General features: G+C 33.5%; 1 protein-coding gene across 4 annotated transcripts in view; it reads right to left on the bottom strand.

Annotated features, from left to right (window-relative positions):
* Positions 1-24,619, bottom strand: part of USP25 (ubiquitin specific peptidase 25) — a 147,543-nt gene that overhangs the window by 66,214 nt on the left and 56,710 nt on the right. For all 4 annotated transcript variants that reach the window (XM_034948000.3, XM_034948001.3, XM_034948002.3 and 1 more), the window contains exons 5-9: positions 20,075-20,237; positions 11,901-11,987; positions 6,485-6,622; positions 2,866-2,942; positions 543-616 (exon numbers count right to left, since the gene is read on the bottom strand). In XM_034948000.3, the coding sequence (XP_034803891.3) occupies positions 543-616; positions 2,866-2,942; positions 6,485-6,622; positions 11,901-11,987; positions 20,075-20,237 (539 nt within the window). The remainder of the gene's footprint in view (positions 1-542; positions 617-2,865; positions 2,943-6,484; positions 6,623-11,900; positions 11,988-20,074; positions 20,238-24,619) is intronic.

Raw genomic sequence — 24,619 nt, 5'->3', positions numbered from 1 at the left:
CAAATTTTAAGAAACAGGTATTTAGCTTAAATGGAGTAGTATCACTCTTCACTGATTTTTCAAAAGATAGAGTACAATCTTTTCCTGAAAACTAATATCTACATTTAAAATCACTCAAAAAGTGAGAACTCTATAATACCCTGACTATGCTAAGTTGCTAAATTCAGCTTTCAACATGAAAAAGAAAGTGAGCATCATATCAAGCCCAGTATTTAACTCCAATATTATCTTCAAAGGATCTATCAACCATCCCATTAATCCCTGTATTCCAACATAATTGTATCATGGAAGCCCTCTCACTGGAAAAAACATGAGGATAAAATAAAGTATCAATTAGTATGTGATAATGCACTCTGTACATTCCTTTTCCTTCATTCAATTCTGTGCTTTATGTGAATAACAGTAGCAATCCAACAAAAATTACTAGACAGAATATATCAAATTAAAAATAAAGTCCACTAAAAAAAATAGTAACTATCGAGACGAATGAATGAATAATAATCTCTCTTCACTTGCAATAAAAAGTAAATGTATAACTCTACCTTCAAGTACTCCCACAGCCAGGAATCTGCCATAGAACAACTCTACCATGGGGTTCTTTGGCTTCTCTTCATCCCTAAAGTGTGTTAAAAAATATAAATGTGATTACAATTTTTGAACCTATAAATAGAGAAAATATTAAAGAACTATAACACATGACAAGACAAAAACACTTATGTGGCTATCACGCACTTGCATTTAGCTCTGTTATTTACAGTGCCACGTTGCACAAGGTACTTATTCTTCCATTTCTTTACCTGTCAACTGCGGATAACTATGATAGCTGCACCCACAGGATTCTCATAGGAGTTAAAATGAGCTACTACGTGTATGAACTTGGAAGAGAAATTGACACAGTTTGTGCACAAAGTGCCTGCTCTTTCTATCATCATTACACATTTCAATCTCATACTCTGTGTAGTGCATGTTTATTTGGACATGGGAAGGAAGAAAAGCCACTTTTAATCAGAATACATTTCTACAAAATTTTGATAGGTTATTTCCTGTATTTACATGGAAGAGTCCAAAAAATCCAAAAACAACAACCCTCACCAGGGAGGGAACGAGGTACCAGTTTTTCACCCAAAGTAGCTGAACAGCTACTTCATTCTTTTGTGAAGTTTCACACTGCTGGTAGAATTAGTCATTTACAAATTTTCCAAGTCATTTAATACCAAAATTCATTTTTTTCTTTTCTGCTTGAAGCAAACAAAAGTTGAAAATTTTAAATTGTCTTTTTATGGTTTGTGTGACCTAAAAAGACAAAGTTTATCCTTGCCTTACTGTATAGAAATGCGTTGTATCCACAATTGTGTACAGATTTTTCTGTATTAATTTGTGTTTATATTAATTGACTTGTTAAGTATTGTTTAAAAAGGGAGAGAGGGGATACCATCTCTCTTGATAAATGGGTCATCATTTAATCCTTAGAATAATGTTGATAAGTACTTCTCTTAATTCTTACAAGAACCCCAGTAGGTAGTATAGCAGTCTTTAGTGCTACTGAAAAAAAATTCTGGCCCTTCACGTTCAGGTGCATGGTAAGATACACTGTACTACTCACTTCTTAAAACTGTGATAAAATGTACATAACCCTTTAACTGTACAGTTCGGTAATGTTAAGTATATTCACACTGTTGTGCAACCAACGTCAGAATTCTTTTCCTCTTGCAAAACTGAAACTCTATATGCATTAAACAACTCCTCATCTCCCCCTCCCCCCCAGCCTCTGGCAACCACCATTCTACTTTCTGTTGCTAAGAGTTTGATAACTCTTGATACCTCACATAAGTGATTTATAGTACCTGTCCTTTTGTGACTGGCTTCTTTCACGTGGCATAATATCTTCAAGGGGTCATGTTACACCATGTGTCAGAACTTCTGTGCTTTTCAGGATAAATAATATTCCACTGTATGTATATACAGCACATTTTGTTTATCCATTCACCTATCAATGGACATTTGGTTTGCTTCCACCTTTCGGCTATTGTGAATAACGTTGCTATGAACACAGGTGTACAAACATCTCTTTGAAACCCTGCTTTCAAATCTTTTGGATATACACCAAGAAGTAGAATTGCTGGATCATATGGTGATTATATTTTTAATCTTTTAAGAAACCCCTATACTGTTTTCCACAGTGGCTGTACCATTTCATATCCTCACCAACACTGCACAAGGGTTTCAATTTCTCCACATCCTTGCCAACCCTCGTTATTTTCTTGGGCCAGTAGGGGTTGGGGGGGTGTTTTGTTTTTTTTCGTAGCCGCCATCCTAATTAGTGTGAGATATTCCTACTCACTTTGAAGTTAGGCCATATAGCTCTGCCCAACAAAATGTTTGCAGAAGTGATGTGTGTCACTTCTGGGCAGAAACTTAGAGACACAGTATAATTTTCACTGCCAGCAAGATCCCAGAAACCTAGGTGACCTTGGGGCCCTGAGTGAACAGATAAACAGAGCCACTTGCTCACATGCACCGCTACTTCATATCCCTGTCTTCATGCTTCTACGTAAAAGGATTTTGTCACAATTCACATTCCTGACATCTTTCTCCACCGCAAATTCATTCCTCGTCATGAAAAGTGATTATTGAATCTAAGAAAAGGAACTGGGCATGTAAGACTAGCTCTTCCAGGGATCAGTTTTTAGATTTTTTTGGTTACACTATTATTTGTGCCTGCAAATTCTAAACAGCTTGTCAATAATACAGAAAATACTGGGATTCCCATAAGTCTGTCTTGATTTCTTATTTCTCTGTTGACATTTAATACATGCCATCTAATGAATTCCTAAAACCCCATTGCTAAACTTCACGGTAACTTACGTCTCCTCTTCAGCTTTCATTTGGAAGGCATCTTCTAACCAATCTAATAATTTGTGTGTAAACTCACTCACATCTTGCTGTGAAAAGAAAAAAGCCTGTTGATATTTGAGCCTACTAAAAAAAAAATACTAGATGTTGTAACATCAAACCTAGAGCCAGTTGTTGAAATATATAATTACCAACTCCTTACAAAGATAACAAGTGCAATGTTTCACACGAAATGCAAGAAACTTTTATAATTTAACCAGGATATAAGATATTTGAAAAAACAAGCATTATATTGATAATCAATTATTGGGTTTCACTTTAAAATACACATACACACACACACACAATCAAAAACCAAACTTACAAATGAGATTTTTAAAAAATAATCATTACTCCCCACCCAAAGAGCTCTGTAATGAATCTTTATAAAATGAAGAAATCATCTTAGCAAATAGTTCTTCATTTTATAAAGAATTATGACTGGCTTCTCTCTTAGAAGGAAGACTAGTCTCTTTCCACAATTCATTTTCTTAATTCAACTTACACACACAACTTTTTAAGCCATATCTACCTTTACTATCATTCAGAACCAGCCCATTTATCACCTTTCACCATGCCTTTGGTCTTTGCTCTCTCAACACAGAAAAACAGGAATAGGTTGTGGCAGTTGTGTTATCAACTACCATAATTCTTTCAATAACGTGAGTTGGAACACAGAAAATAATAAATAGAACATAAGGGAAAAACAATAAATCAACTCTACTGAGGCTGCTTACAGACAGATGAATCAGTAGTAAGCAATTTGTCCTTACTTACCAAAATATCCCCAAATACAAAACAAACTTACTATCCTATATTTTTTCAGCCAGCAGTTTCTTTAAGAGCATGTAGGCCAACTTTATATTAACCTCAAAAAAATGTTGAAACTAAAGTCTGGGAAGCTTAAGTAAATTGCTCCAAAGCTGTAGAGTTAAATAGGACTAAACGCAACGCAAAAATCCAGCTGTAAACATTCATAACATCTGTGGCGGGTTGAATAGTAGCCTGCAAAAATACATGTCCACCTAGATCCTCAAAATGTGACACTATTTAGAATAATGGTCTTTGCCAATATAATTAAGGTAAGGATCTTGAGATGAGATCAGCCTGGATTAGGGCTGGGGCTAAATCCAATGGTGAGTGTTCTTGTAAGAAACAGAAAACCAGAAGACAGACAGACACATGAGGGAAAGCCACATGAAGAGGAAGACAGAGATTGGAGCTATGCTGCCTCAAGGCAAGGAACACCAACAGCCACCAGAGTACGGTGGAAGCAAAGGATTCTCCCTCAGAGCCAATGGAGGAAGTGTGGCCCTGCCAACACCTTTACTCTGGACCTCTGCCCTCTAGAACTATTAGAGAATAACCTTCTGTTTTTAACCACTCCATTTGTTGTAATTTGTTACGACTGTCCTTAGGAACTATTGTTAACACCTTAAAACAACTTTTCATACTTTTGTATAACTTTAATTCACTTTAACATTACATCCAACAAAAAATAAGGTTTCCTAGCTAACACAATATTTTTCAGAAGTTAATCCCTATCTTTCTTAGAAATCAATCTAAAATTGACAATTATAAAATAAAACAATTAAAGGTATGATTAAAATTGACAGTATCGATTGGGGCCAAGTGTGGTGGCTCATGTCTATAATCCTAGCACTTTGGGAGGCCAAACCAGGAGGATAGCTTGAGCCCAGGAGTTTGAGACCAGGCTTGGCAACATAGGGAGATCCTGTCTCTATAAAAATAAAATAAAATTATTTGCCAGGCGCGGTGGCATGTGCCTGTGGTCTCAGCTACTTGGGAGACTGAGGTCTGGGGAAGGGTTGAGCCCAGGAGGCTGATGCTGCAGTGAGCCATTGTCATACCACTGTACTCTAGCCTAGGTGACAAAACAAAACTGTGTCTCAAAAAAAAACAAACACGGAAAAGAAAAAGAAAAAACTAACAGTATCACATACCAAAGGGTGTCTCAAAAGACTCCTGTGTACTTCAAAAGATGATGTATTTGAAATATTTAGGAAGAAGATACAATGAAAATATAAATTCACTTTTAAAAAAATCATGATGCTTACATTTACAGATTCACTAAATTACTCCTGTAGACTTCAAATTCAAGTGTTTAGGGAACAGAAGAGAATCAAACTTATCAACCTTAATTGATGCACATCTACTTTAAAAGGCCTCTAAAGAAAAAGAATCACTAATTTCAAAAGTTAGTCTACACTGCTAATCTGAAGCAAAAGCATTTATATTGTGGCCTTAACAGCCAGTTGTATCCATTTCAACTCTAACTCAAACTGAAAAGCCCACCTATGTACATACATGGCTCCAGACGAAGTCTATGCTGCCTCATCTTTAAATGTGAAAAGATACCCCAAAATCAACATGAATCTCTAGAAAAGAAAGAAAGAAAAAAGAAACCAGAAAAAAGACAAGGAAAAAGCCATCCAGAAGGAAAGATAAGTCAGAGAACAGAAGTAATCTTTTAAAAAATTTAATTGTATACTCAGAATCACTGGAAAAGATACTATGCATACTAAAGAAGAAAAAAAAAAGTAAAACACATTTAGAACCAGAAGGAATGCTGAATGCCCGAAAATGATGGTTTGGAATCAACTGTAAAATTATTTCTCTTTCTTTTGATTTGTGTTAGTGTTACCATGACAGAGCGAGTAAGAAACAAAGCTGAGTAGATACTAAGCCTAAAAGGCACTGGAGCATTGTTAGAATTTTTTTAAAAATGCAACAACATATAAAAGAAACTCTGATGTGAGTGCCCTTTTTGTTCATTCACATTTGCCATACGAGGTAAATGTAAAGCAGAAAGAAAAAGCACAAGGAAGATGGTGAGAGAATCTCAGACCTTCCTCTTCCAAACGCCCTCTCCATACATCACAAAACAGAGACACATCCAAGTATGTACTTTAAAAAACAACGCTGCAAGCTTAGTGGCTTTTTGAAACTTCTGCCATTACACATTGCTGCTATCTTTTTGAACACTTACTATTCTCTGCCACTGTATTTTTTCCTCTGTTTTCCTTCTTTAATTTCTCTGATTTTTCCAATTATATGTGAAAATACTGGTTTGTTTATAGATATTTTGTATTTTTTATAAGAAAATTACCAATATTCTTTTAAGGTAATAGATAAAAATCTACCACAATACACTATATAAAGAATAACAGACAAAAGCAACAATAACAAAGATAACATCTTTCAAAAACCATTTCTGGGTAATTAAGGAAAAGTACTCCCTTCCAGCAAACACAGGAATATCAAAAGCATGTGTACTATAATGATCCTCTGTTATCATACATTTGTGAAGATGTTTAATTATGTATTTGTAAATAATCTTAATTTTATCCATCGTTTTCATTTCAATCATAATATAAATTAAAACTTTATTTTAACACCTTCAAGATCACTTTTCTCTTAAAAGTCTCCCAAATGTTTTAAATGGTTCCAGGTTATTTTTAATAAAGCAGAATCATGCGTCTCAAATAGTCTCATATTCTTGGGAAAGCTGCTTAATATTGTTCAGATTAAATACAAATGGTTAATGAACAAGTCAGTGCAACAGAACTACCTGCTGTGAGTCATTTGATTTGAAAGCATCCTTAAGAATTTCAACTGCTCTTGATGGATCAACATACTTCCTTTTGGTACCAACAAGAAGTGCAAATAGATACCTCAGCTCACGCATAAAAGGCAAATTCCGATGTTCCTATTGAAGGAAAAAAACAAAAACATCTTAACTGAAGATTAAGAAAATTTTCACTAATAAATAGATATTCATTTTAACAGTAACCAAAAATTAAACTAGCCAATATAGATTAGGGATGAATTAGCACTCTATCATAATTGAAGAAAGTAGAGTGTTGGTGCCATCTAAGAGACTCAAAGAAGTCCAGCACAAAAAGGCAGAAGACCTAGGATAGGCTCACAATTTCAGCATGAATGCCACATATTCACAGCAAATCATGTCATTACTCAGCCAAGAATATCTTCCTCATTCAAGACTGCTTATCATAATACTTCCCATTCAGCAAGGCCCAGCTGCTGCTGCTCAGAGCAATAATAACAGCCAACATTCAATGAGTGTTCACTACATGCCAGGCACTGTTCAAAGTGCTTGATCTCAATAAACCCATTTAGCAAAAATCTCCACTCCTCCATGAAGCCTTTCCAGATTCCTCCAAGTCAACGATACCTTCAAATTCCACATCTACTGAAATGAATGCCTTTCACTGAGCCATGAATCACCGACTGTCACTGCGGTGTGACAATCTTAATTATTAGACTAATATTAGAACCTCACCCAATTATTAGAAATTTAATATTTGTTTTTATATTTAATAAAAATTGCTTATAAAATTATTTTATACTCATTTATTTTATATCTAAAGTTATCGAACATTATATTTAATATAATTCAATCACAATATTTAAATTTATTTAATTTTATTAATTTAATAATTAGACCAGATCCTAATAGGAGACTAATATATCACCCTCCTAATATTCCTTTGAAATCTTACTTTTGTTTCTCAATAAGACTATAAGATTCTCAAAGACAAGAATTTCTATATCTTTTCCCCAACTTTTTACTACACAAAGCATTCAATTCTTACTGGCTCATTAAAGCAAAATCTCCAGAAAGAAATTAAAACAACCCACATTACCAATCACTAACAATTTATTTTAAAACAAGAAGGAAATTTTAAGAAATAACATAATTCACATAACTTAGTGAAATGTTTCATGACAACAAACCAGGCAAGCCATTCTTATAATATTTAGTTCTTATAATAACAATTTTAACGGATAAAATTTAGATATTAAACATGAAAATTTTCTTCCAAATTTACACAGTTGGCATTCTCAACACTGTAAAATTCTAGGGGTCTGGGATGGGGGTGTATCTTTACATAGTTGCTGCCCAAAATAGTATAACCCACATAGAAAGAATTGCTTCTAGAATAGATTCCAAAAAAGAGTCCTGAGAAATAGGTATGAGGGAATAAAACTGGTTCCAAATATGCCCTCAGAAATAGGTTTTAAAAGTATAAAGACTATGAGCTTTAATCTATAAAATTACTTTCAAAAGTACCCTTAATTTCCTGAGATCAGTTTCTTTATCATCGCACCTAAGTCAGTGCAGTTTTTTGAGACATTCCCAGTAACAAAATTGGAAGTAATAATTTTTGGAAATTAGGGGAATTCTGCTGAGAAGCATATTTGAAAAGTAAATTGCTTCCTAGTTTCTAGAAGATTTTTACCATAAATGAGATTTTAGCTTTGGTCAAATCATTTTTCTTCATCCACAGAGATGATAATATGGTTTTCCTTCTTTAGTCTGTTGATATGGTGAAGTATACTGATTTATTTTTGAAAGCTAAACCAATTTTGTATTCCTGGATAAGCCCCACTTCTCTATGAGGTATTATCCTTTATATATAATTGCGGGATTTAATTTTTCAAAAATTTGCTACAATTCTTTGCTTCCAAATTCACGAGAAATATTGGTGTGTGGTTTGCTTTTCTTGAAATGTATTTTCCTACTTTTCATTTCAGGGTAATGCTTAGCTCACAAAATGAGTTGGGAAGTTTTACTTTTTAAGTATCTGTACAAATTTATAGGGAACTGTTATCATTTGTTCTTTAAATGCTTAATATAATTTACAAGTAAAACTATTTAGCTGCTGAATTTTTTGGTGGACAGGTTCCAGTTCCTTTAATATAATGTAGGGCTACCACAGGTTATCTATTTCTTCACTAGTGAGCTTTGATAGCTTGTGACTTTCAAGATACTTGTCTGCTGTTTATAATATTCCACTATTCTCCCTTTAGTGTCTATAGAGTATGTAGTGATGTTTCCCTTTTTCACTCCTTATATTTGTAATATATGTCTTCCCTCTTCTTTCTTGCTTAGTCTACCTAGAAGTTCATCAATTTCACCACTCTTCTCAAGAAGCAGTTTTTGGTTCCATAATTTTCTGTATTGTTTTTCTGATATTTGGTTCACAGATTTCTGCTATTACCTTTATTATTTCCTTACTTCTGCTTTGAGATTAACGTGCCCTTTATTCTCTAATGTCTTGATATGCAAGCTGCTATCATTAATTGAAAACCATTCTTCTTTTCTAATAAGATGTCTGGTAAGATGTCTCTTATAAGATATCTTCCACTAATCACTATTTTAGCTTCATCCTCAAATTTTGATATGTCATGTTTTAATTTTCATTCAGCTTACAATATTCTGAAATTACTCATTTGATTTGTTTTTTTGTCCCTTGGGATATTTAGAGGTGAATGACTTCATTTCCAACTATCTGGGGATTTTCTGTATATCTTTCTGTTGTTGATTTCTACCTTGATTTCTACCATTTTCGTCAGAAAAGGTATTTTGTATGCTTTGAATCCTTTGAGATGTACTGAGACTTATAAATCCAGCTCCTGTTACTTCTTCATGACTAATGGCAGAAATCTCAGAATGCCCCTTTTATTTGTAAAATTCAAAATTCCTTCAGGTGTTTGCTCCAGGAATACAGTATGGTACTCAACTAAACCCATTTCCTTCTGATGACATTCACTTTAAGTAGTGGAAAGTGATAAATTTCTTTATTTTGAAATATTTGTCCTAAATCAAGACTTTAAATAATATAACCTTCCAATTAATAAGGCTTTAGCTATTTACATGATGATTTCCACTAAATATTATACATGTGCATCTTTGTTTTCTCAACATTTAATATGCTTTGCCATCAGTCTGAAACATTTTAAACTAAATGTATATCTGTGTGAGGGGAGAGGGGATGATTACATCAAGGATCTATTATTATATTTCCAGGGACCTCACAATTCTCCTAGACACTGAAATTACCAACAGTTCAAATAAACCTGAGTGTCTAAAATTAGTTTCAATTTCCACAAGCAATTGCCAAGTCTACTTAAAATACAAACTAATTTCAAATACTAGATTTCTTTCAAATCTCACTCAATATGTATGTAATATTTGTGGCAAATTTTGCTAGCAAAAAATATCCTGTTTAAAAGTGCATACAAATGGCATCTCTGTGATGTGATCAAAGTAATCCCAAATGTATTCTGCAACTTAAGACAAAGTGTTCAAATTGAATGTAGCTGTACACATGTCACGAATTGGCGGTAAATTCATTATTAAATAAGTGACAAGTTACACTCACACCTTTTTTAAAAACCTGCTGTCACCATCTCAAGTGAATATAGGACCATTCAGTGGCTGATAACTATCTATAAATCCATTTGCTTCGAAGATGTCAAGGTATAGTGTGTACTGCTGTCACTATACTAAATTAGAGTCACATTTGTGCAATAATCATATAAAATTGCACAGTATTCTAAGTAATTGTCTCAGAATGGAAGTGAGAAATTCTTTTATTTCCTTAAGCTAAAGGGACACCTGGAGAGGCTAACCCATTGCAAGAAACAAACTTCTCTAGAAAGGTGCTGAAGATTGGAATTACACATTTCTCTAGTATTCACAACTCGTTCTGACATATAAGCATAAATATAGCAACTGTTTTTTAAATAAGAATACAAACTAACATGGCCTCATTCAACTCTGTGAAGAACAAAAGAAATTAAAGCTCTGTAAAACATTAAAATCCAGGACCATAAATGGTCAAGATGCATATACATACATGTATACATAACTAGAAATGATAATTCTAAACAATTTCACACAAATTATACATATACTTTGAGATATGAGAAGAGAGAAGAACTGTGATATTAACAAATTGCAATGATGGAGGCAATAGTTCAGAAGGTTCCATGTAAAAACCATAATGACTGAAAGGGTTTTCCTTAATTTTTCTGGAGACAGAAGAGTTTGTCAGACGATCCTGACTCTCTTTTGAAAATGGGTTGTTTATCAGCCTGACACTCTACAGCCCAGAGATTATAACCTGAAAAGCTGGTTATCAATCAAGTTATCTTCCCACTAGCATGCATTATAAATGTTTCACGTGTTTACAGAAAAAGTCAGAAAAAGTGGTTTTAAAAATTAAACGCTAAAACGAAAACATAATTTAATATTTCATCACTCCTACTAAAAATAGGTCAAAAAAGTTCAGCAGTTTACTGAAACCTAAAACTAACTTCCTTGCCTTGGCAATAAGTCCACTTTAGGACTACAGATTGTTTATGACAAGATCAACCACTAAAGCCCTACACGCAACTATATCATCTCCATAAGTAATTTTTTCCATTAGGTATAAATTCTGTGTGCAAATTGGTTCTTTTTAAAATAAGTCTTATTTTTTTTAAACTTTTTTTATTGTTTAACTGACAATAGCTGACACCTAGTACTTACTATGTACCGAGCACTTTTAAGCCCCTTACATGTTTTACCTCATTTAATGCTCACAGCAACTCTATGAAATAATTACTATTATTATTTATGATTTACAGATAGTAAATGGAACAGAAAGAAATCAAGTAACCAGCTCTAGGTCCCTAGCTAGAACCCAGGCAATCTGGCCCTGGTGTGTGTGTTGTCACTTTATATTTCCCATCTACGATAGTCACTTCCAAAATGAAAGATACAGATTTGTACTGCAAAGACATGAATGCAAAACTCATTTTTTAAAGGGCTGCACAAGACAATCAATTGAAAAGAAATTTCAATTTCCACAAAATTTTTAGGAGACAACTGAGGAAAGACCTTAAATTGTAAACTATAGCCTATAAAGTTTATTGAAATTTGACAGTCCCCCCCAAAAAAATTACTAAAGCGACACCAAAAATTGGCATATTACTGTGACAGGTAAAGGAAAAAAGTCGAATTTATAATATATTAACAGAGGATAGGAACTTGCTATGGTAACTAAGATTAATGAATTGACATTCAAATTGACAGTTTCAGATTTGATGAGCCAAGTAAATGCCCAAAAATCAATCACATATAAGAGAACATATAGAGTATACATACTGCTTAAAAAAAATCTTTTGAATTTTACCTTTTGGTTTCGGGGTAAATCTTGAGCATTTGATGGAGGCTTGTAATTCAGAACTAATCTTCTAAATTCCAAAAGATTAAATAATGACTGAAAAAGAACAACAATTTAACATAACCTGAGGGAAAATTCCATTAGCAAAATGTAAAAATGACTAGTCTTGGAGGTTTATTTTTTACAACTGTGTACTACTTATACGCAGAATCATTGCAACTGGCACAAGGAGGACATACTTCTGAGAAAAAGTCAAGTTTCTTTTATTTGACATACCATTCTTGATACTTGATAGTGCACAAGATTATATTTGGACAACTTTTTAAATATACTACTCATTATTAATAGCTCTTTTTATATGCACTTAAGCAGTTTCCTCAAAATAAAGAGTATGCAAATGTCAAGTCCAAAACTTTTTAGACGTGCTATGTTTACCATGAATTATCTAGATGTATCATTAATACTAGAAAAATGGAGTACAAATAAATTTACTCATAAGATCCTAGGTAATAGAGACACAAAGCAATTACATATTATCTCAATGCTCAAGGAAGTACACAATTTAGAAAGGAGACAGACATATAATAGAAATGTCATGACTTCAAGATGCAGTGATAATAATTACACAAGAATATAATGGAGCATATGAAGGATGCCCATGGAAAGGCTTCCTGGAGTATGTTTTTTAAACTGTAGTTTGCAACCATTTACTATCATCATACTGAGCATTTCTTTAAAATGAGATAAAATACAATGGAAAATATCACAATGTATCATACTCAGTAAATACATCAGAGTATTTTCTTGCAAAATTTTCATTGTAGATATTTTACAAACTTGTGTATGTGTAAAATGTTTTATAATATACAGTATATTCCTTTCTTGGGTCACAGTTTATAAAGTTTGAAAATTACTATACAGGAAGTGATAATGTTTCAAATCTTAGAAAAGGTGAGTCAGCCAACTTGACAGAAGGTAAAGGTGGCACCACAAATCAATGAGGAAACAAGGTTTTGATCAACAGTTGGGTATTGAGAAAACTACATATAAAGAAATAGAGCCAGATTACATAGATTAATTAACAACCTAAATATGAAAGGTAAAACCATAAAGCTGGTAACAGAAACTGTAAAAAAAATTTTATCTTGTGATCTAGAAAGATTTATTCAACAATATAAGCACATAAAATAAATCATCTATTCATTCATTTAACAAATATTTATGGAGCATCTACTATATGCCAGACACTAAGAAGGTAGTCTCTGCCCTTGTAGGGATTACAGTCTTGTGACTGCTTTTTAAAACAGTAAGAGTAGAAGTAATAAACCAGAAGGGATATGAATACATTAACAGTTGGCCAAGATCAGAACCTTGGGGAGAAAGCACCATTTAAAAATCACAGGAAAAAAAAAAAAAAGAGTTTTGAGAAAGAGAAAGGAATACTAAGGGAAATCACAGAAGAAAAACGAGTGGAGAAAACAAGGGCTTTCAAACATACTTGTGTATTCTAATAAACTGCGGAGCTTTAAAAAATAGCTGTGTCAGGGGACTCTCAATAAAGATACAAAGTTCCACAAAAGATTCTGCTGTACATCAAAAAATAGCTGGCACATTTCAAGGAAGACAAGATTAGCAACATCACGAAAGGTTGCCACATTCTTCCAATAAATTAAGGACAGAGAAATAACCTTTGGATTTGGCAACTGGAAAGTCATGTTTGCAGTGGAGTGGCAGAGGAAGAACAGAGGCATTAAATAATGGGAAAATGGGGTACAGAGTAGCACCCTCTTATCCAAAAAGGATACATTCCAAAATCTCCTCTGAATACCGGAAACCACAGATATTACTGAACTCCATATATATTATGATTTTTTTCCTTGCATACCTATGATGGTTAAATTTATAAATTGGGCACAGTATGAGATTAGCAACAATAACGAATAATAAAATAGATCAATTGTAAAGAAAACATACTGTAATAAAAGTTACATGAATGTGTTCTCCCTCTCTCCCTCTCCTTCTCTCTCTCAGTACTGTAATATTTTCAGCCACAATTAACAGCAGGTAACTGAAACAGCAGAAAGTGAAACCAAAGATAAGGGGGACTACTGTTAAGTAGGGGAGACAAATCATGGACTATTCTTTTGAGGAATTTAAAGAGGAAAGAGAATCTTGGCAGGTTAGAAGAATTTCAGTCCCACTTCTATTCTCTGAGCTCCCATTGTAGATAGAGAATTTTCCTTGTTCCTGGATACTCAGAACTTCCTTTGGTGTGGGTGTGCTGGTGAAGAATTATTTCAGCTAGTTTTTCTTCATTTTTAAAGACTTCTGCTAGGTATAAAATTCAAGATGGCCAGTTATTTATTTCTAGCACTTTAAAGACATTATTTCTGCTTATGTGTGACTTGATGTTTAAAGGTATCAAAGTCAGCTATTAGTCTTGTTTTTGCTCCTTTATACGTGTATCTTTTTCCACCTTGCAATTTTTAGGATTTCTCTTTGTCTATAGTTATTTGTTTTATTATGATGTACTTTGGTGCAGTATTCTTTATGTTTATACTATTTGATTCCTATTGCTTCCTGAATCTATGGCTTGATCTTTCTCAAGTTTGGAATATTGTGAGTCATCTCTTCAAATATGCTTTTGCCCTATTTCCTTTTACTCTCCCTCTGGAACTACAAATACACTGTTAGTACTACTCACCATATCCAAAGTATCTCTTTGATGCTCCCATCTTTATGTCATAGCTTTAGTCTGAAAAATATTCTCCAGATTAATTTACCAGTTGGCTAATTATCTCTTCAGTTGTGTCTAATAATGCTGCTAAATTTAACCACTGACTTCTTAGTTTCATTTATATTTTTCCATTCTGAAATTTACATTTTCTTCTTTACAGTTTTTAGTTTTCTTCAGACTCGCAATCTTGCTTTTAATTCCTTGAACATATTAATTATTATTATGGCAGACAAGTATTCCAGTTTCCCTGTGCTGTTTTCTATTGTCCATTTTTTTGTGTTAGTTTTCACACACATCTTATTTTCTGGTATGACTGACCTGAGTACTAGACATTGTGTATGAAAAATTGAGGAAAGGTTCCAGATAATACTATCTTCTAAGAGAGAATTTACATTTGCTCTGGCAGGCAGGGAGACTAGAGTCACAGTCTCAGGTCGCCTTAATCCAATAAATTCTGAGATAACTTAAAACTATATAATTCAGAAACTAGGAAGCCTGTCTTAACTTTCAGTTCTCAGTTAATGCTACATTCTAACCATTTAGAATTCCAACTCACAGTCTAAGATGTTTTACTAGGGCTCAAACTTTGTGCAAAAATTTTCTTAGTTCCTCAGCTACGCAGCAGTCAGTTCTGGAGATGCCTAAAGGACAAAATCCATCAAAAATAACAAGCTCACTCTATGACTATCCTTCTTTACTCAAAATTCCTCGCTGCTTTAGTACTCTGTGATGCCCTCAAAAAGTTGGTTTTATTTCTGTTTTGGAATCCAGCAAAACATCACAAGGCAGATGGTCTAAAACAACCTCATCTACCATTACTCAGTGAAACTCATCACCATTGATTATCACAACAAATCATAAAAATTAAGTTTTTCAAGTCCCAAAGACCCTATATCCTTCACCAAAGTCATATGAGGACTGTCCAATGTATTCCTTCAAAAGAGGTAAGAAAGGGTAACTTTTACTGCCTGAAGAGTGTTTTTGATTAATGCACCTGAAAATAACCATCCTTTCATTCAGTCCAAAGCTAATATGTGAATTTTGAAAAGCACTTACGAAAATGAAGTTTGGTTAGATTCTTGCTAATAACAAAGACATAATGGGGGATAAGAGTTCAAATAATTTGTGAAAAAGAAAGAAGTGATGGCAAGAGTGCAGAGGAAATGAAACATAAACTGCCTACAGTGGAGAAGACTGAGAAGCATGATAAATTCTCCTCGGAGGATTAAAAAAAAATTAGCATGGTATCACATAAGTTTCATGGTGAGGCAGGGATTGAAAAATAGATGGCATTATTGAAACCACAAGTCTATGTACAGAACAATTAAACCCCCATGTGCTTTCCAGACCCAGCACATTCAGACAATTGCCTCCCCTCTGTGGGTGTATAGGAAATTTAGTCTTTGGAGATCGTAAATGACTCAGGTTCAGAAAAATCAGTCAAATTGTATGTCACAGTACAAAGGAGAGATGATTCAGAGCTATGAACAGCAAGATTAAGTAAAAACATGTAAACTGATACCCACATCGACCAATCCCATTTCTCTAGACTTACTTTTAGAAAGCGAGTGATCATGCTTAAACCACAAAGAATCAGAATTCACCCCAAATTTGAAACAGAGAAATGGTCTGTGGGACAGAACTCCAAAAACAAACAAACAAAAAAATGAAGCTAATATGTGTGGGCATACAGAATATATTATTAAGACCATAACAAACATGTTGAAGCATTTCGAAAATATTAAAGTATATAGAAAATAGGGGAAAAAGGTAGCAATTGACAACTCCAGGATAACAAAGTACTATAGACGGGAGGACCTAGTGAATCACTGTAACATTTATAAAGTTATAAAAAATGTAAATACTGACTACCTACTATTTTTAATTTGTATTATAACCATGTTGAGAGATGAAACAAAAGGCAATTCTAGGCAGGTGAACCGAAAGAGCGAATTCCTCATCTATCTCAGTGGGAAGGCATGTCATTTAGAAAAATGAAGATAGAGAAGAAATGGATTAGATACAGGTCTCTTTCAAGGGGCAGGACTAGGAAGCAGACAGGTTTAAGCATTTTAGTGCCATATGATTTTTTCTTTGATGAAAATTAAAGAGAGAAGAGCAAGGAGTATGAATAAGCATTTTAAATTATATCCTGAAATGTTCTGACAATATGCATCATTTTTTAAAATATCCTCACGTAATACTTTAGATACTCCATACATGCTCCCTTTTGGTTCATTCATCCATTCATGCAATAATTACTTGATGGGCTATTCCAATGTGCCAGACCCTGTATTATATATATAATATAGAGTAACCTAAATGTGCTCTCTGCCCTCAGGGTGCCTGTATTTTAGTCAACCTGCAGTTATATGATTTATAAGTAAGGTAACCACATACTTTACCATCATACACAGCAGGGCTTTAGGACTAAGTGACAGGTGCCAACAGATCTACAATAGAAGTAAAAGGGACTATGACAAGCAAACTGAGAAGTATGAGCACCTTACTTCTCGGCATCCAAATGGAAAGGTGCTAAGGGGCTAAGGATCACCATGAGCACCCATACCACTTCAACGACGTGTCTCAGAGCTACAGAGAAGAACACACACCTCCAAATAGCTAACTCATTCACTGACACCCTAGTGGGGAACAGCTGCAATCAGTACTTTCTACATAAAAGTACCAAGTGAACAGGACAAAAATAATCCTGACTAGCTGTGGGGTTGATGTCTAACCTAAAGACAGGCTAATGTTGCCAGCAACCAAAAGATTATTTAAGCCATTATCTGTACAATCTTCTCTTTGTTTATATTCCCTTTCTTACATTCTGTTCCCCCTTTCTACCAAAATATTGGTCTCAGTATCTAAAATAATAAGTATGCAAAGCTATCTATAACTGTTGTAGCCTACCCCAGCTATATACTTTGAAGTTAAAGGGTGATATTACTAGCAAACTTCTATAACTGGTCAATATATTTACAAGAAAAAGAATTCCCAGTTGTTTCAAATTAGTCCTACTAAGTAAATTCCATCCCCGAGAAAATTTTGTAATCAAAACTTTACAGTACATTTACATCACAATTTGAGTAAGTTCCAACTCACTGTGGAAAACAACAAAACCTCCAACACTATGGTAGATTTTTGGCCAAACTTTTCATTCACAAGTAAAAAGTCAATTTATGATGGCCAAGTATTATATCTCAGTTTATAGCTTAGAGTTAAGCAATAATGGTAGAAAATTTTTAAGAAGACTCTACTAAAGATAAAAGTTAAAAGCTACTTAAAATAGTTTGATAGACTTTAAAATTACCATAAAAAATAAAACTTCAGGTGATCTCTAGCCAAATTTTTCTGCCCACTCATCATTTTCATCTGATGCTTAGTGTTTTCTACTCCCTCAAAAGCCATTATCTTATTAGGCCATTATAACCTGAATTTTTAAGCTTATAGGTTACTTCTCCCAGATGTTTAGATTTCACCAAAAGAAAAAATAAATAACTCAAGCCCTCTTATACTTGCCTATGTTAGGAGTTAAGCAGCCACTAAACTTAGATAAAATTTTAAAACTAGTACAATTACTAGTTTTTAAATAAGCTAGGCATTTTTTTAAAAGATAATTTTTTTCTAGCCCATTCCCTCCTTCTTAAAAAAAAAAAATCTAAGCTAAAAAGAAAAGCTAAGATTAGCAAACTTAGGGTAGAAACAGATTGTAACTGTATCAAGATTAAACTGAGCTGCTGAAAGAAGTTTTATCCTACTAAAACAAAAGGTCATTATCCCTATATCAGCATTTATCATTTCAAACAGAACTTCCCTACACATACAGGATAGAGAAATAAAAAGCAACTATTCTAACAATATTATTTACAAATACTTTCTTTCTTCTTATACCTTTCTAAGAAAAGCTTCTAACCAATGACCCTCATGTATTTGCCATAATAGTGCTGAGATAGCATCTACTTGACCAAACACAGGCAGCAAAACATGTTCATGAGCACTCAGTTCAGAGCCTTAAAACTATACTTAATATTTTAAAATTATGTCTAAATTATCATATGCACAAACCTTCTTAATAGATAGTGCAAGTAAAGTGAGATAGCCTATTAAGATGATCTAAGAAACTCTAAGGTATCAATATTTTAGATATTACTTTTTGGCATGTAAGTAAACAACGTATAATCAAGGCTAGAAGCAAAGATACTACTATAGATTTATGTTAACCCAGGTATTCCTTAGCATCTTCATGTCCTGGGAAAGCCAATAACATAGCATATTACTTATTAGGATGCACCACAGCATATTAAAAAGTGAGGTAAATCCAGAAAAACAAAGAAAATCAAATTATATGATATTATGCACCAGAAGCAAAAAGGGAGAAAACGGTGAAAATTTTAGCACTGAAGTATATAAAAAAAAGTTAAAATTACAAGTTAGCAAAAACAATTAACTTGTAGAAAATGAACCAAATAACCTGTTAGTTGCCTTAATATCATATGGAAGTTTAAGCTGTCATACACACAGGTTTGGAAAGTTACAAAATGAAGATATATTTTGAATATAAAAAACAGCATGCATGTCCAATGAGGTAAAAAGCATTCATCACAAACATGAAATAATAAGCTATAATTCAACTGTCACGCAAAAATGAACACAAAACATTAGTTAACTTTCCTAAGGAGTAATAAAAATTAAGGACATATTATTCATAAATTGTTTTAAAGTTTTGCAATCTGATGGATAACATTATCAATGTCAACTGAGAATAATAAAGAATTTTGATAACAGTTGTTAAACACGTAAAAGAAAACTGTTCCAAATTGAAAAGAGGGATATCTACACATACATATGTCTCTTGTTTTAGAATAAGCAGATCAAGAAATGTATCATTAAGGAATTTCTTAGTAAAAAAAGACAATGTGTTATTCTTGATTTATCAATATTTATTCATCACATCATTTCACATGCAAACTCAGATTTATTTGCAAATCTATACCAACCTCAAACAAAATGCTTATTAAAAATATTAAGTGTGTATAATTCTATAAGTAACACTGTCTAGTATATACAAATAAATCTGATCTGACCCACAGAAAGCCAGTTCTAGTTTCAAACTTGGTTACAATGCTTCCATAAATTTGCAGGGAAATATATACAAAACTCTTTCCACCCCAACAATTCCTAAAAGCAGAAAGAAAGGATAAATTGATTCCAAATAAGTGAAAGGCATAAGTAGTGATCTACTGTTTAAAAATACATACTAGAAATGAAAAACAAAGAGGGATGGAAGGATACTGCAATCCCCAAGCTAGTTTATTAGACAAAAGAGTATATTAAAAACTTCTCTGTACTTATCTTTAAAGTACACAACTTAAACACAAGCAACTCACTTTCCATTGCTATCATACACATCAAATAAGAACTGAATATAAAGAAAAATCCTTACCTGAATAACAGCACTAAACCAACAAGTATTGCCAACATTCTTTAGCCCAACGGGAACTTTGTCCTGTCTTTTTCTATCATAAGGGTTTCGAGAATCCCTCCAAACTTCTGTAGGTGTCCTCTTCAAACATGCTTTATTCTCTGCTATGCTGGCTTCAAGAACTCTTAATCAATGGCGGAAAAAAATGCAGCATTATATAATGGTATATATCCCAGGCATATCACACATTCTAAAAGCATTTTCATTACGTAAGATTTGAATAATATATTTGAAGAAATAATATTTAATACTAACTTTACTCAAATACAGGTTTTAGCAGTGTCAATGCTAATACATAGAGAAGTGTAGTCTTTTTTCCTAAGAAAAATGAAATTTCAAACATAAAATGGCAGTTTTATATAATAGAAAGTACAATAAATCACATTTCAGCAAATTAGATATGAGTACCAGGAATATACCACCTAGATGAATTTTCTGAGAAATAACAATTAAAGTACATATTTACAATATAACATGATGACTACTTTTTATAACAATTACTCTGAATCGAGAAAACATTAAAAACTGAACAAGTTGCACTTTTATCACCGACCACTTAGTTCTTCTACAAAAAAAAAGTTCAGTGAGTTAAACTTTATGATTCCTTTCAATTCTTGAGATCTATGCCTCTATGAGAGCCAAGTAAAGGAAAAGAAAACCTGTATGTTCACTGCCTTGCCCAAAAGTTTGTCTTTGGGAAAATTTAATGAAATAAATATTAGAATACATATCAGAATAACAAAAGATAGGTAACCTTTCCAAAATAAACTCACCTATGAATATCTTAAGTATATCTAAACATGGCAAATGTAATGCTACTTTAATGATGTTTCTTGCTCCTGAGCATGCAACAACATAACTATAATCATAACTGGAAAACCCTGGTTCCCACATAGGATCTAACCAAGCATTTTGCCTGCTCAAGAAATGTGTTACTTGCTACTTGGCTTTAGCCAAAAAAAAAAAAAAAAAAAAGAAACTTGTTACTTATTATTCTAAATCAGCATAAATAACATTCAGGTATCTTAACCACTTTGTGTTAATTACCAGAACCTGAGTAAGGATTAGTTTTTTTCAACTTTTTGGTTTATCAAGAAAATCTCATTCATTTCACACCATTTTTATCCTAAAGATTTTATCCTATCAGATTAATGTCAAAATATTATTATTTTATCCTTAACAGCAATATTTACCACAAGACATTAGATACAATGAAATCTAAAATATCATTAAAATATCCATGTGAATACAGAAGTCTTTGGGAATCAATAAAACACACATTTTTGAAAAACTGTTAACAACATGATATGTTAAAATGTAAACTCATATAGTGAAAAGTAAACAGTTTCTACTTCTGTCACATTTAAGAGTGACCCGACTGGCCAGCACTACTCTCTGCCCAAAAACCAACTCCCACAGGCAACCCCAGACTCTAGGCTTGTTTCACAAAAAGACATAGAACTTCTTGAAAGACATTTAGTTAGATGAACTGGGGCAGAGGAAAACCAAAGAATATCTAGAACATTCTACTGTTACCAGAAAGCAAGTTTTCAAGAATACAAGGGAGAGATAGAAAGACAGTCAACTTGACTCTCCTATTGGAGACCCAGGAGGTCCTAAAGACCTTCTAACAGTTAAATTTTGCAGTTCAGCAGAATAATAATAACCTGAACAAACTGAATTTGTTCAAGACTGGTTTATGCTCAAAAAAGAAAGGTTAATGCACAGTATATAAAAAGTAACTGTAATACAAAAGACCGTCATATATAGAGGGGATATTTAACTTTTTATTGACTTTTATAAATGGCAGTATTCTCATTTGAAAATTTTGTTCCTTTTGTAATATATATGTATATTTAGACGCTGAGATACAGCAAACTTATTTATATCTTGGTAGTCAGAAATAAATAGACTAAAACATGGAATAAGTTCTGGGAAAGGTAGATAAAAACGATACCATAAAACAATTAGTACCAGTGATCCTATATAAGAGATAGAAGAGGTACCCAGCAATTGACTAGTACCAGTGCAGATAGACAATATGTAAAAAGAGGATTCTACAGCATATTCTAAAATATAAACTGCTCAAAAGTCTAAAAGAACCAGACGTAATCCTGAATCTATAGCATATGAACATCTGTCGTTATATTTAACTACTAATTATAACAAGAAACAAATCCTTCTTAATAATGTCAACAGAGCAGATCACACATATCACAATAAGCAGGAAATGGTTCATACATACATTAGTTACAGAAAACTTGAGGACATCTGATTTCTGCACAATACACCCTAAGTACATTTTTCACATTCCAGATCTGGGCTAAGATTACTAAACCCCAGGAAGGTCTTTTGAAATGTTTTAAGTATAGTCAATTCTTTTATGCCCGTCTTCTGCTCTACCAAAAAATATATACCACTTGATTGGCATGTTTACATACAAAATATTTAATGTAAACATCACATTGAAGATAATGTAAGCTTTTTAGTTCCTTTGCCTTCTCTCTCCCCACACAGGACTTGCAAGAATGTGTGGCCTCAAATGTACTTCCTAGGAGCAAGTAATGCCTGAACCATTTGTCACACCATTCCAAAAAGGAAGTTGGAAGGGCAAGAAAGTTAGGGATATGAACCAAGACAACATCTTCCCAGCACTCCTATATAACTTTCTTTACAGAGATCAAATGAGGCACAAAGTGTAACAACTCTGATTAAAGTTCAAGAGATACATGTAATTGCTGATTGCTCCTCAAAGTCACCTAAGATTTAAAAATAATAGCCATTTCCCAAGTAGCTCAATTCAGTCACATGGTAGATATTGTCATTCACTGTTAACAAAAGTATGGGTTTTAAAGAAATGGGTTTATCACAATACACCTTAACCATACCACATGGTAGAACTGTGGTGCAAAAAAAAGCATGTAGGAGAAAGGGGAATGCCATGATTTCCTGACCCTCTTAATTTAAACATATTTTATCACCAGAATTTTACAGCATGCCTCAGTAGGTCTCCTACCATCTCCTCTTGGTTCCTAAAGAACTTAATAAACACACTTAACACTGTGCCAAAAATATCAACCAGTGTCTCCAATCAGTGTCTGAAAAGTAGAAACAAGAATTTGCTTTACCTCTAGAGCGAACATTATAAATGAGTGATAAACACGTTTTTAAAGTAAATGGATGATGAAGATATTAAATGCTGCTACTTCTTGGTTATTGATTGACTGACTGATTGCAAAAGCCAATCTCTAGCTCCAATACTGCTCTATTGCTCCACCTGATCCCCTTCTATAATCTAGTACTGGCACCATAAATCCAAACTTTTTATAAAGCAAAATCCTGCATAAGGGTTCCTCCCCTGGCCTTTCCAATGATACTACCCAAGCTCTTAAGTATAAGACATGCAGTGGCTAAAATCCAGGTATTACCAGCTGGTAGAGGAGAAAAAAAAAAGGCAAATTTCAGAGATAGCCTATAACAAAATGTTTGAAGGGTAAACTCGCAAGCCACATACCAAAAACGAGTCTGACCTATCACCTTGCTTTATCTTCTCAAAATTGGTCATGACCAATCTTCTCAAAATTGGTCAAGACGACAAAATGTTTTGCTGCGTCTTTTCCTTCCACACACTATGCTAAATGTTTAAAGCATTTACATATGGTAGATCTTCATGTTTCCATTAAATTTTATTACACGGTGGTTTTACTTGGGGGGGGTGAGGGGGTGTTATTATTTTATTGTTTTTGTGTTGTTAAATTGCCTATAGCAGTAATACTGAAAATATCCCACTTCATAGCTCACCTAAGCCCCTTTTTGGGAAGTTACACTCACTGAGAAACATGCATATACTTTAAGCTGTATAGATCAACTACAAAGAAAAAAAAAGGGGGCGGTGGGTAATGAAACATCTCATTTGATTTCCTAAAAAAGCAAAAACAAAACTAATGGTATTTTTAATTGCGATCAAACTAAACCCATAAATCAATTTAAGAAGAACTGACCAGTTTAACAATGGTCTTCCAATTCATGAAACAGCGAATGTTTCAAAATATTTATGTATTCTTTAATGTGTCTTAATGATGTTTAATCATTTTCTTCCTGGAAGTTCTTGTACATTTCTTAGATTTACTCCAGTTAACAGTTTTTGTCAAAAATCAGTTGGCTGTAGGTGTGTCCATTTCTGGGCTCTCTATTCTGTTCCACTGGTCTATGTGTCTGTTTTTTACACCAATATCATTGTTTTGGTTACTATATTCTAGCAGTACCTTTGGAAGTCAAGTAGTGATGCCTCTACCTTTCGTTCCTTTTGTTCAGGCTTGCTTTGGCTATTTGGGCTCTCTTGTGGTTCCACATGAATTTTTGGGATTGTCTTTTCTAATTCTCTGAAGGGTCACTGGAATTTTTACATGGACTGCAGTAAGTCTGGAGATGACTTCAGGTAGTATGGCCATTTTAACAATATTAATTCTTCTAATCCATGAACATATGATATATTTCCATTTGTTT

The sequence above is a fragment of the Pan paniscus genome, chromosome 22 (assembly GCF_029289425.2).
Source record: "Pan paniscus chromosome 22, NHGRI_mPanPan1-v2.0_pri, whole genome shotgun sequence".
Taxonomy (NCBI): domain Eukaryota; kingdom Metazoa; phylum Chordata; class Mammalia; order Primates; family Hominidae; genus Pan; species Pan paniscus.
Note: the sequence above shows the minus strand (reverse complement) of the source record. Positions and strands in the feature narration are given on the sequence as shown.